Source organism: Dermacentor albipictus, chromosome 2, assembly GCF_038994185.2.
Source record: "Dermacentor albipictus isolate Rhodes 1998 colony chromosome 2, USDA_Dalb.pri_finalv2, whole genome shotgun sequence".
Classification (NCBI taxonomy): Eukaryota; Metazoa; Arthropoda; class Arachnida; order Ixodida; family Ixodidae; genus Dermacentor; species Dermacentor albipictus.
The window spans coordinates 165,218,099-165,233,660 of NC_091822.1; the positions used below are offsets into that span (position 1 = coordinate 165,218,099).

Here is a 15,562-nt window from a genome sequence, read left to right on the forward strand (position 1 = left end):
TCAGAATTGCACTCTCATCAGCAAAAACGCCATTCCGACCAATCATGCGAGGGCGAGTGCACGGTTTCACTTTCCAAACAGTTATAAGATTGCAGGTGCTGCTACCTCACTTCCGGCAGTGACGCCACATACGAGATAGTGACTAGCCGATTCAGCACCACAGGGCAGGCATTTCGGGATAACTCGGATCCGGAGAGGCCAAAGCAGGACACAACACCATACCACATGTAAACCGTGGGACAGTGCGACCACTGCACTAAAAGCAGGACTTGCCCTGCCTAAATCGGGATATCTTGTCACCTTGTGGTTTGATTCTGCCTACTCAATGCTGTTGTAACTGATAGTAGAATGATCTTAAAATGCAAATAAAGAAGCTAACGAAGGAATGGCCAATAGATGTAGCAAAGTGGAGAGAAGTCAAGAGTCAAGAACAGCAACCCTGATAGGAATGATACACGGATGGTCGACAAAACAGACTTAGCGGTTCTTCTGGGGATGGCATTTTTTCCTTCCTGTGTAGGGGAATTGGTAGTGTCAGGACATTGCCGGGCCTGTTAGTCTCGTAAACAGCAAAGCTGCTGTTTTGTGCAGGGCATGTGCAGTACAGTGCACTCTTAAGAGGGAGCTTTAGCTCGGGGCCAACTCTGATGCTGCCTATTCAAATACATGTAATGTGCAGAAATGCTTTTGTGAGGCAATCTCTTCACTTGTTTAGATGAAATTTGTTATATTTGAGATAAAGATTTAGTCTAGTGACTAAAAAGCAGGATTTCGACCTAGGCCCTAAATTTAATTTTTTACATTGTATGTTTTAAAAATATAGAAGCACAACGTTTACAAATCTGTAGCTCTGCACCAAAAACAGATATCACAGTTCTATAAACTGCACCTATTGGAGCATCAAAAGCGGTCAAAATTTACCTACATTATGTATTGCTCTTGCTTTCAAGCACCCCCACCAACATGCAAGACTGACAAACATAACTAATTCATGTAAGATATAAATTATCATGACAGATTTGTCGACTTTAAACGTGCTATTAGGTGTGGTTTACGTAATTGTGATATCGTTTTAGATCGCAGCTCCTATGCACCCGTACCTGCGTTGAGCATCAACGTCCTTCGGTGTAACCGAGCGAACGAGCATAGCGAAGGATGAAAGAGCGAACGCGAAGCGCAGCGGGGATGAAAGACTGTGATAGCGAAGAGAGCGCGAGGAGGACAACGAAGGAGAGTATGGTGAAATGGTGAGGAGGAAAGCGAAGTGCTGCACCAGACGACGGCGGCGACCAGGCATGCGGCAACCGCATCAACTGATATCATATATGAAAACAAAGCACTGCCGTGGGCTTCGGACCCACTGCGCATGCGCCACTTCGCCAGCACCGCTGCTGCTAGAGAATGCGCTCTACGCGATCCATGCGTTCCCGTGTTCACGCCTTCTCTCTGAACAATGAGCAATTGGAAATGCTTCGTCTGCCGCTGCTGCTAAACGAGCTGCCCGAGCAGAGGCTAAGCGCCGCGGCCCAGAGGACCCTGTCGTTCAGAATGAAATGATTTGCCACAATATATCGCGGATTCAAAACACCTAAGCAGCGGCGCTCAATCTTCGCATTAGGGAGTGTGGCAGTCGGCGATGATCTTGTTCATTGCCGAGTTGTCACTATTAAGCTGAGAACTTAGTAGTGCCGTTATCTAAAATTGTGTAATTTTAATTGCTCTTATTAAAATGTAATTGACCTAAATAAAAAAATTCGCTTCCAGCAGTCACTAGATTTTAATTTTTTTTTCTTTTAAATGCAACAAGCCTCATCAAGTTTGGTGCAGTCGTTGCTGAGAAAAACGATTTCTCCGTTCGCATGTATTTAGATAAGAGCCCCCAAGCTAAGGCTTCCTCTTAAAGAAAACACGAGTTAGTATTCCGAGATTTATCACTGCCCGAGGTACAGCATGAACACCTGCGTACTGTTCTTGTTTGTTTGATTAGATCTTTCTCTCTCTCTGCCTAAGGCTCCATCGCTTTCATTTACTTTCCCAATAAAGTTGAGGCGGTGCAATTGGGGTGATCCGTAATGTACTTTCTCTCTGGGGCTTTGTGGTTTGCAGATGTCGCAGGGCTTGGTCGAGCCGTCCGACATCGACGCGTTCGAGGCGACGCAGTCGCGGGACTGCGAACCCTCGCCACCGCAGCCGCCGCACCACGGCTCCAAGACCAACTTCTTCAGCCCGACGGGCAGCGGCTTCCTGCCGGGTGACGTCGCGGCCCGGCAGCACCCGGTGCCCCCCAGTAGCCTGGGCGGCGCCCCTTCCAACAGCATCCCGCTGCAGCCCCTGCGCTGGCCGCAGAGCCCGTGCCGCACGCCGCCGCGCAGCCTGACCAGTCCGACGGTCGGCTCGCCGCTACGCCGTCCGCCGCTGCCGTCGCCCGGGGCGGCACCGCGCCGGCTGGTCGGCGGCGGCGCGAGCCCGTCGGGCCGGCGCTTCGCCTCCGAGAGCGAACTCGACCAGGCGAACGGCAACTACCCGCCGTGCGCGCCCACGGCGCCGTCGGACCTCTCTGCGAATCGGACGCTGCTGGGATGGGAGGCGCGGCAACCGCCACCGCGGCCCGGATCGCGCGGCGACGTCAGGGCGACGCCGACTCCCGGAGGCAGCAGTGTGTCGGCGCGGCGGTTGAGCGGCGGCGGCGGTGGGGTTCCCGGCGGGGGGACCCCGCCCCAGGGGCCGGGCAGCAAGGGCTCGGGCCTCGAAGGAACCCACTACCCGGGGCGGGCCGCACCGCGGCGGCCCATGTCGTTCGTGAAGGCGTTGGAGATGACGGACTCTCTGGAGAAGGGCTCGTCGGGGGCGCGGCCGCAGCGCAACGCCGACGGCACGGTGCCCGCGTCGGGCGAGCGTCGCTCGGTGTACGACATGAACTATGAGATTTCGGTCTAGCCGGCTGGGTGTTAGTCTCGCGTTGCCTGCCGTAGTCGTGTGCGCAGGCGGAGTGTTTGTAAGAGCTTGCGGCTCTCTCGAGGCCTTCGCCGCCATCAGGGTACCGCAGATAGGGTGGAAGAACCAAAGTCCTTTGGTGTGCTGGCTACTGTGCTGAATGTTCGTTTTCGGGGCACCTGCTGTGTTCTGTTTGTTCCCGGCCTGTGTGGAACGTTCGCGAAGCACTCTCCTGCCATCGGCAGGATTGTTAGTGTAAACTCTGAAGCACGATGCCAAGCACCCGAGGATGGCATTTCCAGTGTCGGAAGGCTGGCGGCATTGAAACAAGGGCATAGAAGGAACTGCCAGGGCCTGGCCCCCCCTCACAAGCAAAGTTTGTGCGAGGGGCACTGGGTCCTAACTGTGATGCTGGTCAGCTCTGGTGCCCTCTGCTGCATGGAAACACGGGGCTGTTATGTACATTAAGTGCAGCTGTGGATACACTCTTGTTTTGTTGGTTGGTATAGTCTGTGTTTGTTGTTCTATGTGTTTGCCAAGGCACATCTGCGGAGAGAGTCAGCATTTGTGTGCCATGTCCCCTGCGTTCTCATTGCCGTTGTAGCACTGGCCCACACTCCCCTGCTTTGTCTTGTGTAACTTCAAAAATGAATTCCTCCTTTGCTGTAATATTTTTGCCAATTAGGATTGTTATTTATTAATATAGAGACTTCCTGTGTCTCGAACGCTGAGCAGCAGAACAAGCCACCTCTGTCCTTAGCCTTCTTTTTTTTCCCGTGGGTTCGAAGCATACAGCTAGGCTAAGCTAGTGTACAGTTGATGTCTTGAAAGGAACAAGCTGGTTTACTTGTTGGATGGACAGTTTTTGCTATGCTTGTGTGGGTCACTTTTGAATGCTCACTCACTTCTCTACGGCTGTATTTAAAAGTTCGACTTTGTACATAGGTGTGAAATATGTCACGGGTCTCGCAGAGACCTTCCTGATGCACCAACAACCTGAAGAGCAGTGTTCTGGCTCAACCCTGCCATTTTTCCCATTCATTTTGTTTTTCTGTCTCTCTCTCTCCATTCTTTATATTTGATTAGATAAGTAGTGTGACAAAAAAGAGGCTTAGGTGTACTTTGCCAGGCCTGTGATCTAGTATTATTGTTCATTTGTCAAAGTGCCAATTCGAAGAGCTGTAGGAAATCTGTTGGTTGCACTGCAAGTGTACGAGGATAATGTTGAGCACAAGTAGTCTGGGCCCAAGTAACATTCATTCTGTCTGTTTTTCCAGTTTTCTTTTACACACTGTTGGTGTGTCTTCTTTTCCTGTACATTTGTGATTATTGTGCAGTTTATTTTAACAGCTAGCCCCTCTTTCTGATGTTCTTTCTTTTGTTTGCTGCACGAGGCAGTTGTGTAGGCATGAGAGATATGTATGCATCATCATCACACAATGAGTTTTGTTGCAATTGAAACGCTCATACTTAACCTATATTTACATACCAGCAGAGAGAGAGAGAGAGAAAGGGCCCTTGCTGGCAGGGTTCTTTTTGTTTTGTTTTGTTTTCCCGCATTTTTTTTATATAATGTGTGTTTGTGCATGCTGACTGACCGTCTGCTGCTGACGTTTTAAAGTTGAAGATATAGCGTAATTTTTATCTTGTTTGTTGAATAAATGGGTTCAGTTGGCTGATGCAAAACTTTTGTGAGCATACGTTTTGCAGAGGTAAGAATCTGACCTGTGGTGGCTCAAGTGATTATTAAGGCTAGTTTCAACCTGGACAGCAGGGATGCGGGTGGTGTCCATGGCCCATGTACATAGGCAGATCCAAGCAGAGCATTTGTCAAAGATTCACACCTTGTTTTTAGCTCATGCACATTTAACAACTGTATTTTCAGTCAGACGCGTTGAAGAAAAGACAGAAAAAAGGTATAGTATTATGGACTGGATTTGTGATTTAAATGCTGCAGTGCAATTAAAAATGGCTTTGAAATAAAGCTTGCAAGCAAAGCTTTTCTTTTTCTTCTCTTTTTGCATGTGTACCGTTCAAGCATTGCACAGATGAGCATGGCCAAGTGGATAGTTTTTGAGCACTTAAATTAGTAAACAGTTCCTGCACCTCATCACTTTGTTCAGAGGCAGTGCTGTTCTTGTTATTTTCGGTGCCTTTGTTTCATAGACCAAATCTGGCAAAATGTTATCCCTGCACACTTGATCTTAGCAGTGCGCTTGAGCAATTTCATTATAGAGCTCCTGGCTAATCAGAAGATAGCACCAACGTTTCATGTGCAGAGTTGTGTAGACCCCGTCTCCGGCTTTTTAATTTGGTAATCTTCCTAGTTCTCTGAAATGCTTAATGAGATGCAGGCAATCTTCTTTTTGCCCTCTTCCTGTTGCCTGGTCCCTGGAGAACAAGACAAGAGTGCCAATATATGGTCCCCTACAGGCACCATGTACTAGGAGCAGCTGCACTTTGTGTGCCTTCTGGTGGCAATGTACAACCAGTTCGAGCCTAGTTTGGCGTTCTTTATAGTGATATGCCATTTCACCATAGAAAAGTACTGTATGCGTACCTTTGTTTCTCTATGATTTTACTGTACCCGATCTGTGTTCCGCTAAGTCTTCGTCTTGTTAGCAGAAATGACGGAAAGGGTGGCCTCGACGAAGGCGCCCTCTGGCTTTCAATTTTTAAAGAATCTCGTTCTGGAATCTAAAATACGCTACACTAAGTGGGAATTATTTCCAGCAATGCTTACTTAACATGGTGTCGTAAGTGTTTCCACACCGTAGTGTTGTTAGCAAAGCGTGCACCGTCCTCGGTGTTAACCAGAAATGTTGCCTCGGCACGCGCGTCAGCATGTTTCCAACATGGCGGCTTGCTTCCAGCGCAGCCGCGGCAGCGAGAACCGACGGCCCGCGACATCTCTCCGGGCGGTGAGACCAATTGGCGCACGTGAGCAGGCGCCAGTCGACGCGAAACGTGCCCGCAAGCAGAATGGGTGCCGACTTGACGAAGGTACGCGAAGTTCGCGTGGTCTGCGCAGAAGACGAATCCGCAGACGACGAATCTGTGGAGCCATCCATGCCGGCTCGGGCAGCGGATCTCGTCGAGGTCGAGGTGCTCCCCGCCGAACCGTGTACGTCCCACCGGCGATCGCTGCCGCGGCTTCCTTCCCGCTTCCGCTTTCCAAAGTCCAGCGCGAGCCGATGCTCGATGACGAACGTCTACTGCCACATGCCCGAGACTCGGAGTATCGCGGCGGCCGAAAGCGGCGGTCAAGCCCAGCTGCGGGGGACGCGACTGGAATGGAAGCTCCACCCGAACGGACGCCTCGAGGTGAGCGTCGGCCCGCCTCTGACCGAGGAGGAGGAGGAAGCCCAGCGAGCTGAGGCTAAGGACGCGACCAACGAGGCCGACACCAAAGGGAAGGAGGGCGGCTCCCCGGCAACCCCGACGCCCGAAGCCAAAGGGAAGAAGGCCAAAGCCAAAGGGAAGAAGGCCGGCTCCAAAGGGAAGAAGGCCGACACCAAAGGGAAGAAGGCCGGCACCAAAGGGAAGAAGGGGGTCTCCCCGACCTCCCCGGGCTCCCCGACCTCCCCGTCCTCCCCGGGCTCCCCGGCTTCCCCGGCAACCGCGACGCCCGAAGCTGCCAGCGCTTCGCCCTCGCCGCCGCCCTCGCGAGGAGGTGGAAGCAAAGCGGAGTCCGTCAAGCCCGACAGGACTTGGTCGTTCGCGCTCAGACCTCGCGAGCCGGTATGCTTCGAGGTAACGCTGCGTGCGAAGACTGAGCCTGCCACGCGGCGGGACAGCGCCGTTTCGGTGCGGATCCTCGACGCGCCGGCGGCGGGAACTGTAGGCACGGTGTCCCCCAGACGTCCATCGCTACCGGCGTACGTCGTGAGGCGCCGTAGCATCGTGCCGGGCGGCGTCGCTGAGCAGGAGGAATCGTCGCGGCCGTGCGTCGAGTGCGTCGGGGAAATTGCGAGACGCCTGGCCGACTTCGGTTCGTGTCGAATCAACGTGGTCACGCGGTCCGGCTCGATCGGTGCCTCGTTCGGCGCTACCCGCGCCGTCGCGCGAGATTCTGGCGGTCCCGACGACTTTTGAGCTGTCGCAGCTGGAGGACGTCCGAGGGTGACGCGCAGAACGGTCGCGTCAAGATTCGTCTGAAATTGTGGTGCATTGTATACTCGAGTGGAGAACGGGAGCCTCGGAGGTACTGCGCTATACTTGTTCGTGGACGCGCATTGCATTTACAGACTACAAAAAAAAAAAAAACAATTGTAACGGTGTGCCGGCGACACCTTCATGCGTGAAAATTTCTACTCTTCCCGTCGTTTAACGCCGCGCATTCCAAAACTCTTGCACTCCGCGATTGAGGCGGCGCTGCTTGTGCACAATATTGTTGATGTACCACGTGACTTGCGCCAAAATGTCAAAATATACGAACGCCGCGTGGCTGGGACTGAACCAAGGTTTGATGTTTGCCGTCGCTTAGTGAAAGTCTGGCTATTTTTCTTTCTTTTTTTTGCATTTCACCTAAATGCATAATTTGTTATTATTAATTCATCAACTTCACTAAATATTATACTGAGGGCAAAAGTGCCAATGAGCATATTGTAGGCCTTCCTCTAGAAGGCCAAGGGTTCGATGACGATAATGGACATGTTCTTGGCGAAGGACAAGTCTAAGCAAGAGCGCGTCGTGGTCGTCGGTACCTTGGGATCTGTGTAGCACTCTAGCCCGAACCGCTCGAGCATAAATGAGGGCAGCCAACCTATGTAGCACCAGTTACAGGAGATGATGCTAGAAGTAGGCACAGTGAGTGAGTGAGTGAGTGAGTGAGTGAGTGAGTGAGTGAGTGAGTGAGTGAGTGTATAAACTTTTATTGGGTCCAGCAAAGCGCGATAAAACGCGCACCCGGCTAATCCCACGAGGGACTGACAGATCTAGCCTGCCGGCCCGATCGCGGGTGCGCTGGACGGCCAGGATCTGGTCCTCAAAGACGGGACTTCGCAGGAGCGCGTCCCGCTCTTCCTTGGTGAACTTCGGGCCCAGCGACCCGCGCGCCCAGAGCATATGAGGCAAAGTAGCAACCTCACCTCAGGCCACGCAGGGAATAGGGCCGATAATCTCTGTGCTCTCGAGAGCCAGGTTATTTGTCATTTCATTCATAAATAAGCCTTTGTGACGAGGCACTTGGACTCATGTAATTTAGCTTAACCAATACTTCACTATCGAATGAAGGGATCATAAAATGTGAAAGCTACTATTTGCAGTGGTTGGTTGGTTTGTCTTCATAGTTGGACGAGTTAGCAATATAATTCATCTTGGGTACTAGGCGCGAAAACACACACAACACAAGGAAGGAGACGGGACAGAGCTTCTGCCTCGTCTCTTTCCTTGTGTCGTGTGTGTTTTCGCGCCTAGTACCCAAGGTGAATTGTGACCAACTCGCCTAACAAGATGTCCTTTTTAGCAATATAATTAGTTAGATTTAAAAAAGACGCACTATAATGAGAAATTATGAGTAAATGAAAAGTAATATAAGACCAATATTTAAGAATTTGACAAGGAATTCGTCCTGGTTCAGGGAGAATAAGCTTCTCAACAGATGCACAGACATACCTGTGACAATGTCCTAGAGAGGAGGCTCCCAAAGACAGAATATCTGGAATGGCAAGGCTGTTGTTATCCTCGGACATGGTGTCTCACATCTGCTGTGGGTGATTGGCCAAGATTCAGGTGGATAAGGCTTAATGAATATAGAAATTAAAAGGCTCTGTCCGCCCTCGTGGTTGCTGGCAATAATAAATGTTGACTCTCTCTCTCTCTCTCTCTCTCTCTCTCTAAAAAAATTCAATAATCAACAAATTCAGTGTGACAGATGCGAGAAAATGACCGACATATCCTGAATTGAAATATACTAAAAACTAATAATACTAATAATAGTACTAATAATAGTACTAATAATACACTTTGGATGGGGGACGCTAACATACCTGTGACTGTACACGAGAGTCGAAGCTCCAAATGAAATTGTCAGATCCAGGCCAATTTTACGAAAGAGAACTTCGAAGACCCATGACAAAAAGAATTGATCTAATGTTTCCTCCTCATTAGAGAAAATGCAATTTGAGGAATGCCTCAAAGCAGACCTGCGCAGTAAAAATTCAAAGAGGACGTCTGGCAACCTAATTTGGAGAATGAGTCCGCAGATTCACTCGAAAACAAACTCTTGTGACCAGGCACCCAAATTAATCGAATACATTGCAAATTAGAAGGGACTATATACGGAAAGGAATAGTCGTAATACAGGAAAATCACTAGACGCGGATAGGGACGAACACGCAGATAGACGATCTGCGACAATAGCAGCTGTGGCATAATTGAAAAAAGTTAATTTACGCAGGGCGAGAATTGCTCCTATGAACTCTACCATCAAGAAAGATAGGCTTAAAATTTGGCATTCGAAAAGAAAAAAATTCAAACCAAGTTTACCACAAACGATTCCAACGTCTGATTTTTCTTTCCAGTGTGATGCGTCAGTTGCGTTGAGGTTTGTTGGAATTGCCGAGAAACGATCTTGTAGAATCTCATTTAGAAGTGCGGTATGGGAGTATAGCTTATCAGTGTTCCAAAGACAATATTCCTGAATGTAGTAAAGTCTGCATGCTAAAAAATAACCTGGGTCGCATGAAATCTAGGCCAAGGAGCTACAGGAAAACATGAATGAAGCTGTAGTATGAAAACTATATGGGGTTCAGTAATACGGTGAAATGATCCTTCTTGTTCTTGTTCCCTAGTGAAATGGCGCAACCCACTCTGGGGGCTCGGCCATGAATCGGGCGGTGAAGGAATTGTTAGCATTTTTTTGTGAATAAATTCAGGTGAAATGAAATAAGTATGTTGTAATTGGGATTTAATGTGTCTACTGTTACATGTATGAATAATCAGTTATCTAGATATTTTTGTTAATTTTGTGAACATTATAAGAATTTTGAATTCTAACATGCAGTTCGTTTTGTCTCGCGCAGAAAGATGCAGAGGGCTTCACAAACGTTCCTGTGGCTGTAACCCAGTACAGTAGCCCCAAAGGAAAGAGTTAAAAGAAGAGTTAAATTCAAGCGAGGCTTTTGGAAGGGTTCTTCTAAAAATCTTTTCCGTTGGATAATGAAACGGTGGCTTCCAGAAGTGTTCCAGAGGTTCAGCCTCATTGCACAAGGGACACATGGGCGATATAACCAGACCAGACATGTGGAGGTAAAGGTTCAGTGGGGGGACTCGACACCGTATAGTCTTGTAATGATTACTTCAATTTTTCTAGAGGAGCACCCATTTGTTATTCCAAGGAAAACTGAGATGTGGGAAAATCAGACGTTGCCAATGATGATTGCGCGAACCTATTCGAAACGAAAGAAGGCAGACAAAGTTCATCACAAGGGATTCCAACGTCTGATTTTTCTTCCCACTGTGATGCGTAAGTTGCGATGACGTTTGTTGGAGTCGCCGAGAAATGATGTTGAAGAAACTCATTTAGAGTTGTATATTTTCTGAATCGCGCCGCAGTGATGAAAGCTGACGAAGGTAAAATGGGGAATATAGGACCATCGTGGGATGCTACTGCGAGCGCATCAGCATATCCGTCTAATGCTTGGCCTTTGTGACCTGGCACCCGCACTAGACGAACGAGACGTAAGTTTGTTGGGAGAAGAGAACAATCACTTCCTCTTCCTCCTTCGGGGGCGAGACATATTTTGGGATCGCTCGCTACGGAGATGCGAAATGCCACAGCGTCGTCGTCATCATCATCATTATCAACCGTAGCGCGAAGGCTCGTGCTCGCGTTCCACACCGGCACCAGCAGCCGCAGGCCGTCGTCTCACCGATGGAGCTCGGCGATGGTCGCCAAAGACCTACGAAGTAGGCAGCTGCCGCGGGCCCTCTCCCGGTGACGTATGTGATCTAAATTCTGCTCGGGTGCGAAATTCTGTGACGGGTGCGCTCCCGCCCGGCTGATAGTGAGCAGTCACCCCCGCAACCCCCGCCAGAGAAGAGCCGCCTCTCGGGCAGTCCACGACGTAGCACCGACAGCAGCAGAATCATCATGGCCGGCAGGAGCGTTCGCGTCATCACGCTGGGCGACCCCAACGACGTGGTCTGCATGGACGAAGGCGTGCGCGTGTTCGCGGTCGACCCCTCGGCGCAGCAGTCGCAGATGGTGACCCGCCAGTCTTCGCTCACCAAGGTCTTCTGCGGCCCCGTGGAGACCATCGGCATGCCCGCGCCCCCGAAGATCAAAGGGTCGCGTCTCGACTGGCGCATCACACCCGAGGGAGGCCTCGAGGTGACCGTGGGCCGACCGCTGAGCCAGGAGGAGGAAGAGAAGCGGCGTGACCGCGGCAAGGAAGGCCAGGACGACAAGGATAAGGACAAGGACAAGGATAAGGACAAGGACAAGGCCGCCGCAAAGCCCGCCGCCGCCTCGGGCTCCGGCACCAAGCTGGCCAGTGTGGCCAGCATGAAGAGCGGAATTTGCGACCCGCTCTCGTTGCTGGCGAACAAGCGGCTGCCCATCTGCTTCGAGACGACGCTCGGCCAGGAGACGGCGCCGGGTCTGACGTCGGTCACCGTCATCAACGAGCAGCCCGGAAATCCGGTCGTGGTACAGCCGCGGCCCGCGCCTGTGCCGTCGAGCAGAGGGTGTGCCCCTGGCGGTGTGCAGGTGAGCCCACTTCTGGTCCCGGAGAACGCAGTCTCATTGAAGACGATGGGCTATGGGCACTTCCCACGCCCACGAGTGCTGGCGAATGGGTCGTCGCCCCTGGTCGGCATTTAAGTGGCGACTGAATCCTGACCACAACGCGCCTGCGCCGTCTCCATATGCCGTTTTGGCGTGACGTAGTCGCGCGTAGCAGTAATTGCTGTAACTCCGAGTCCCTGTGTTGACGATAGACTGGTTAGCCTATACTTGGTTTTCTAATCTATGCGCCCGAAGAGCTTAGTAGGAAGGGTTGTACATTCTTCTGCAAGCATATAGCATTAAATCGTAGCGGCGTTTGGTGAGTCCTGTGACTCCAATGCGCCGAATCACGTGACTGATTAGTGCTAAAGGCAAGAGCGCAGTATTCAATAGGCTTTACGCAATATAGAGTATGTATAACGAAACAGGATCGTGCATTATAACTGGCAGCGCGGGAAAGGGAACGAAACTGCCGTCTGCTGGCTTCGCATGATTGTTATCGCGCGCATGCACGTGCACACATCTTGGGGTTTTCCTCTGCTGAATGCAGCAACTCCTAATGCTTCTTTTTTTTCTCTCTCTCTCTCTACGCCCGTTCACACTACAGGTCATCTGCAGCAGCGACAGCTACGGCGGCTACCAGCAACCCATTGTCACGACCTGCAGCGGTGCCGGCGGCGGCGGCAGCTTCACCGGCGTTCGCATCCTGAATGACTCGTCTTCCTCGATGGGTCGGCGCTGCGAGCAGCTGCTTCCCGAGCCGTGTCCCGCGATGCAAACGGTACACATCATGGACGACGCCATGGCGAGCCGTCGCAGCTCGTCCCGCGTGGTGCACATCTTCGAGGACCCGCCCGGGCCCTCGCGGTCGATGAGAGGGTCGTCGCGCGATCGACAGATCGCCACGCGCGTGGTGCACATCGAGGAGGACTGTCCCGACTTGTACTGAACTCTCGGATGTTTCGCCGCCACCGTCTGCCATTTGTCCCTGACAGCCGCAGAACAAAAGTTTTGGCCGAGGATACGAGGGCTTAGACGCGCTGTCCGGCTGGCGAACCTCATTGGGACGGTAGCGAAATCGTGAGGCTGTGTTATCCTGGGCGCAGATGGCAGATCCTGGATGATATGTAAGCGAGATTGACGGCCAAGCTGCGGAAAGCCTGTCCGATGACGTGGCGGCGGTTTCGCCGTGGCGACATTAGTCTCACGTGTGAACACTTCGAAAACGGGCTCTGCCTCCAAAAACAAAATATGGACGCTCATACATGATTGAAAGCGGGGCAACGGGACGGTGTGGTCCGGAATGCTTAGCTGTGTTAGTGACGCGTCCTTCAGGAACTGCTGCAAAAGCATTGGGTTGGCTTCTATCCCACGTCACTGTTATCTCGCTGCAGCGCTTGCAAACAAACGAGACGCAAAAAAAAACGAATAAAATGGGCATGAGAAGGCGTTCAGTGTGGGACTTGGGAATGTGTAACACCACCATTAAATTGTTTGCGGTGTAGTACGAGTGTAGTCTTACCTTCGTCTTAGAGTGCCTCGATGGCTGCTGCTGCTGCTGCTGCTGCTGTATAGGCCAAATGACGCGAAAGTATAAGGTATCTTCAGTTTGTCCTTGATTATCCAGGACTGCACAAGACGTTGCTTTTTTATTAAATACCTGCCCGAGCAGCTGTGTCGAGTGGTCGCAGCGCAGATGTGCCGCATTTCTTTTGCATTGACGTTCGGACCGAGTATAATCCGAGGACTCCAAAATATATATCAAAACGTTTATTTAAAAGAAAAAAAATGCAGAAAGCGAGTGGGTGGAGCCCCTAGTCCAGGGCCCCTCTGGCTTGAGCGGTCCGCCGTGCTTGGTCGAGGAGCGCTAGTTGAATCTCCCGATCCCCGCTGGCGAGCCAAGTCTCCCACTGCTCCCTTCCGGAAAGTTTGCCGGCTATTTTTGGTGTATTAATTCCTCACATGCTCACAACATGCGGACGATAGAGTACTGCGCATCACTTGCAGCTATCTTGATGAGGGCTCAGTGACCTTTCTATATATAGCCCCTGTCGTAACAGATGTTCCGTTCTTAGGGAGAAAGAGGAGATTGAAAGAGAGAGAAAACATTTACTTGGACCGTCGGAGTCGTTGCTCTTGAGGTCGAGTGGGTGGCGTCCTCATTCCAGGACTCCACTGGCCATGGCTGCTCGACGTACTTGCTGGACGAGAGCTTCTCGCCTAGCCAGGGTATCGCCGTTCAGCTGTACCTCCCACCGCTCAAATGGCGTGCTAGGCGTCTTTAAGTGTTGAGGTTTGCCCCCGCACCCCCACGAGATGTGAAAGAGTGTAGGGCGTGTGTCGCCCCACCAGGGGCAGATGGTGCGATATGTTTGCGGGTACATTTTGCTGTATCTGTGTAGGTTTGGGAACGTGTTGGTCTGAATAAGTCTGAGAGCTATACTGCGTCTTCAGTGCTGAGCTTTCTGTGAGGGAGAGGATAAATTCTGCGGTTGAGTTGCTGCATCTCGAGTCGGTCGCAGTAATTTAATGGCAGGGGCACGAAGGTAAAGGGTGGGGATTGATGAGACGATTGGTTTCGCCCCACTCGGTTTATTAGCGCTCGAGCGAAGGCGTTCGCCCGCGTTCGCCCTTTCGTTCCCTTCCAGTCCCGCATGGCTCGGCGTCCACGTAATTTGATGGGATTCTTGCAGCCTCGGGCTTAGAATCTGAGCCGCCAGTAGCGGTGTTCATCCGTTGGTAGAGTTACGGCAGGCCTGTTCCGAGTCGGTAACGCCATGGACTTCTCTGCCTGCCCTGTCTTGTTGCTTTATTACTAGCGCCGCGGCTATGGTCTCAGCCGCAGCGGGGGTTTCTGCCCTGACGGAGGTTGCGAGGGTCAATGAGTTGTCCCCTCCTTCACGGCGGCTACTGCGAAGAGGTTCCCTATACAGGGTACGCCGCCACGTCCACGCACGTTACGTACGGGTAACCATTGAATAGTCGGCGCAGTCTGTCGACGCGAGCCTTGCGTCGTCCTTCATGGAGTTAATGACTCATGTGCTTCGGTATGGGGTTCGCCTCGATCTTGCCTCTGACCTCGGGCGGGAGTGATCGTTGCCCATCGAGGGCACGGAGTTCCGGCCGTTGCCGTTCCGGTCCGGTGGAGAACGGCTCTGCCCGCCGCCGTGTTCTGTAGCCTGGCTTTTTGTGAAGCCATAACCGCGTCCGACAGCTCAGCGAGGGTGTTGTGGATCCCGAGGGCCGCTAACCTCGTTTGAGGTGGTGACAGGGAGACTCGGGGCCTTTTTGTACGCGCCTCTGATGATGGCATCGATTTGTTCTTGGTCGCGTTTGTTTAGCGAGTGGTAGTGATACGGCATGCTATACGTTACTCTGCTGATCACCAGAGCCTGGACGAGGCGAAGCGTGTCCTCTTCTCGCATGCCCTTGCGGCTTCTTGTTATTCGTTTGATAATCCGCAAGATCTGGTTGGTGGCGGACCTTAGGGTTTGGATGGTGTGGGAGGCTTTCAGGTTGCTCTGATCCAAAAACCCAGAATCCTAGTCTTATTGCTTTCCGTGATCTTCTGGCCCTCTAAATAGAGGTCGCTAGGGCCGGGGGACTTGTAGATTCCTCCTCCGTGCACCCGGATCACCTCGGACTTCTCGGGCGCGCAACGCATCCCGCTCGCTGCCGCAAATCTCTCCGCGGCCGTCGCGGTCTCCTGAAGGGTCGCCTCTTTTCGCGTGAGGGAGCCCTTGGTGGCCCCTCGCTCTCCAGTGGGTGATTTCCTCAGTACGGGAGTCCAGCGTCCTTAGCTGCCCTCCTCGCTCGGTCGACCAGTTATGGTGAATCGGAGCTGGACAGCGCTGCCTCTCATTGCCGCGTGGTGGGACGTGTTGTGGTTGTGAGCAC

The 15,562-nt window shown here is 51.9% G+C and overlaps 3 protein-coding genes across 4 annotated transcripts in view; all 3 read left to right on the forward strand.

The window, feature by feature from the left end:
* LOC139056262 (palmitoyltransferase ZDHHC8-like) overlaps positions 1–4,947 on the forward strand; it is a 35,221-nt gene extending 30,274 nt beyond the window's left edge. For both annotated transcript variants that reach the window (XM_070534344.1, XM_070534345.1), the window contains one exon: positions 2,107–4,947. In XM_070534344.1, the coding sequence (XP_070390445.1) occupies positions 2,107–2,937 (831 nt within the window). In that variant the 3' untranslated portion in view covers positions 2,938–4,947. The remainder of the gene's footprint in view (positions 1–2,106) is intronic.
* Positions 4,948–5,916: 969 nt separating this feature from the next.
* On the forward strand, positions 5,917–7,029 carry LOC139055794 (uncharacterized). Its single transcript, XM_070533342.1, has one exon. The coding sequence runs from the start codon at positions 5,917–5,919 to the stop codon at positions 7,027–7,029; it is 1,113 nt and encodes a 370-aa protein (XP_070389443.1).
* Positions 7,030–10,727: 3,698 nt separating this feature from the next.
* Positions 10,728–13,172, forward strand: LOC139056263 (uncharacterized). Its single transcript, XM_070534346.1, has 2 exons — positions 10,728–11,647; positions 12,273–13,172. The coding sequence occupies exons 1-2, from the start codon at positions 11,030–11,032 to the stop codon at positions 12,612–12,614; spliced, it is 960 nt and encodes a 319-aa protein (XP_070390447.1). The 5' UTR covers positions 10,728–11,029; the 3' UTR covers positions 12,615–13,172.
* Positions 13,173–15,562: the final 2,390 nt, after the last annotated feature.

Excerpts from the sequence above, each read along its gene's own strand:
- LOC139056263 (XM_070534346.1), top strand. The coding sequence starts at position 11,030 with ATGGCCGGCAGGAGCGTTCGCGTCATCACGCTGGGCGACCCCAACGAC. Across the intron at positions 11,648-12,272 it reads GTGCCCCTGGCGGTGTGCAG|GTCATCTGCAGCAGCGACAG; the intron begins GTGAGCCCACTT and ends TTCACACTACAG.
- LOC139055794 (XM_070533342.1), top strand. The coding sequence starts at position 5,917 with ATGGGTGCCGACTTGACGAAGGTACGCGAAGTTCGCGTGGTCTGCGCA.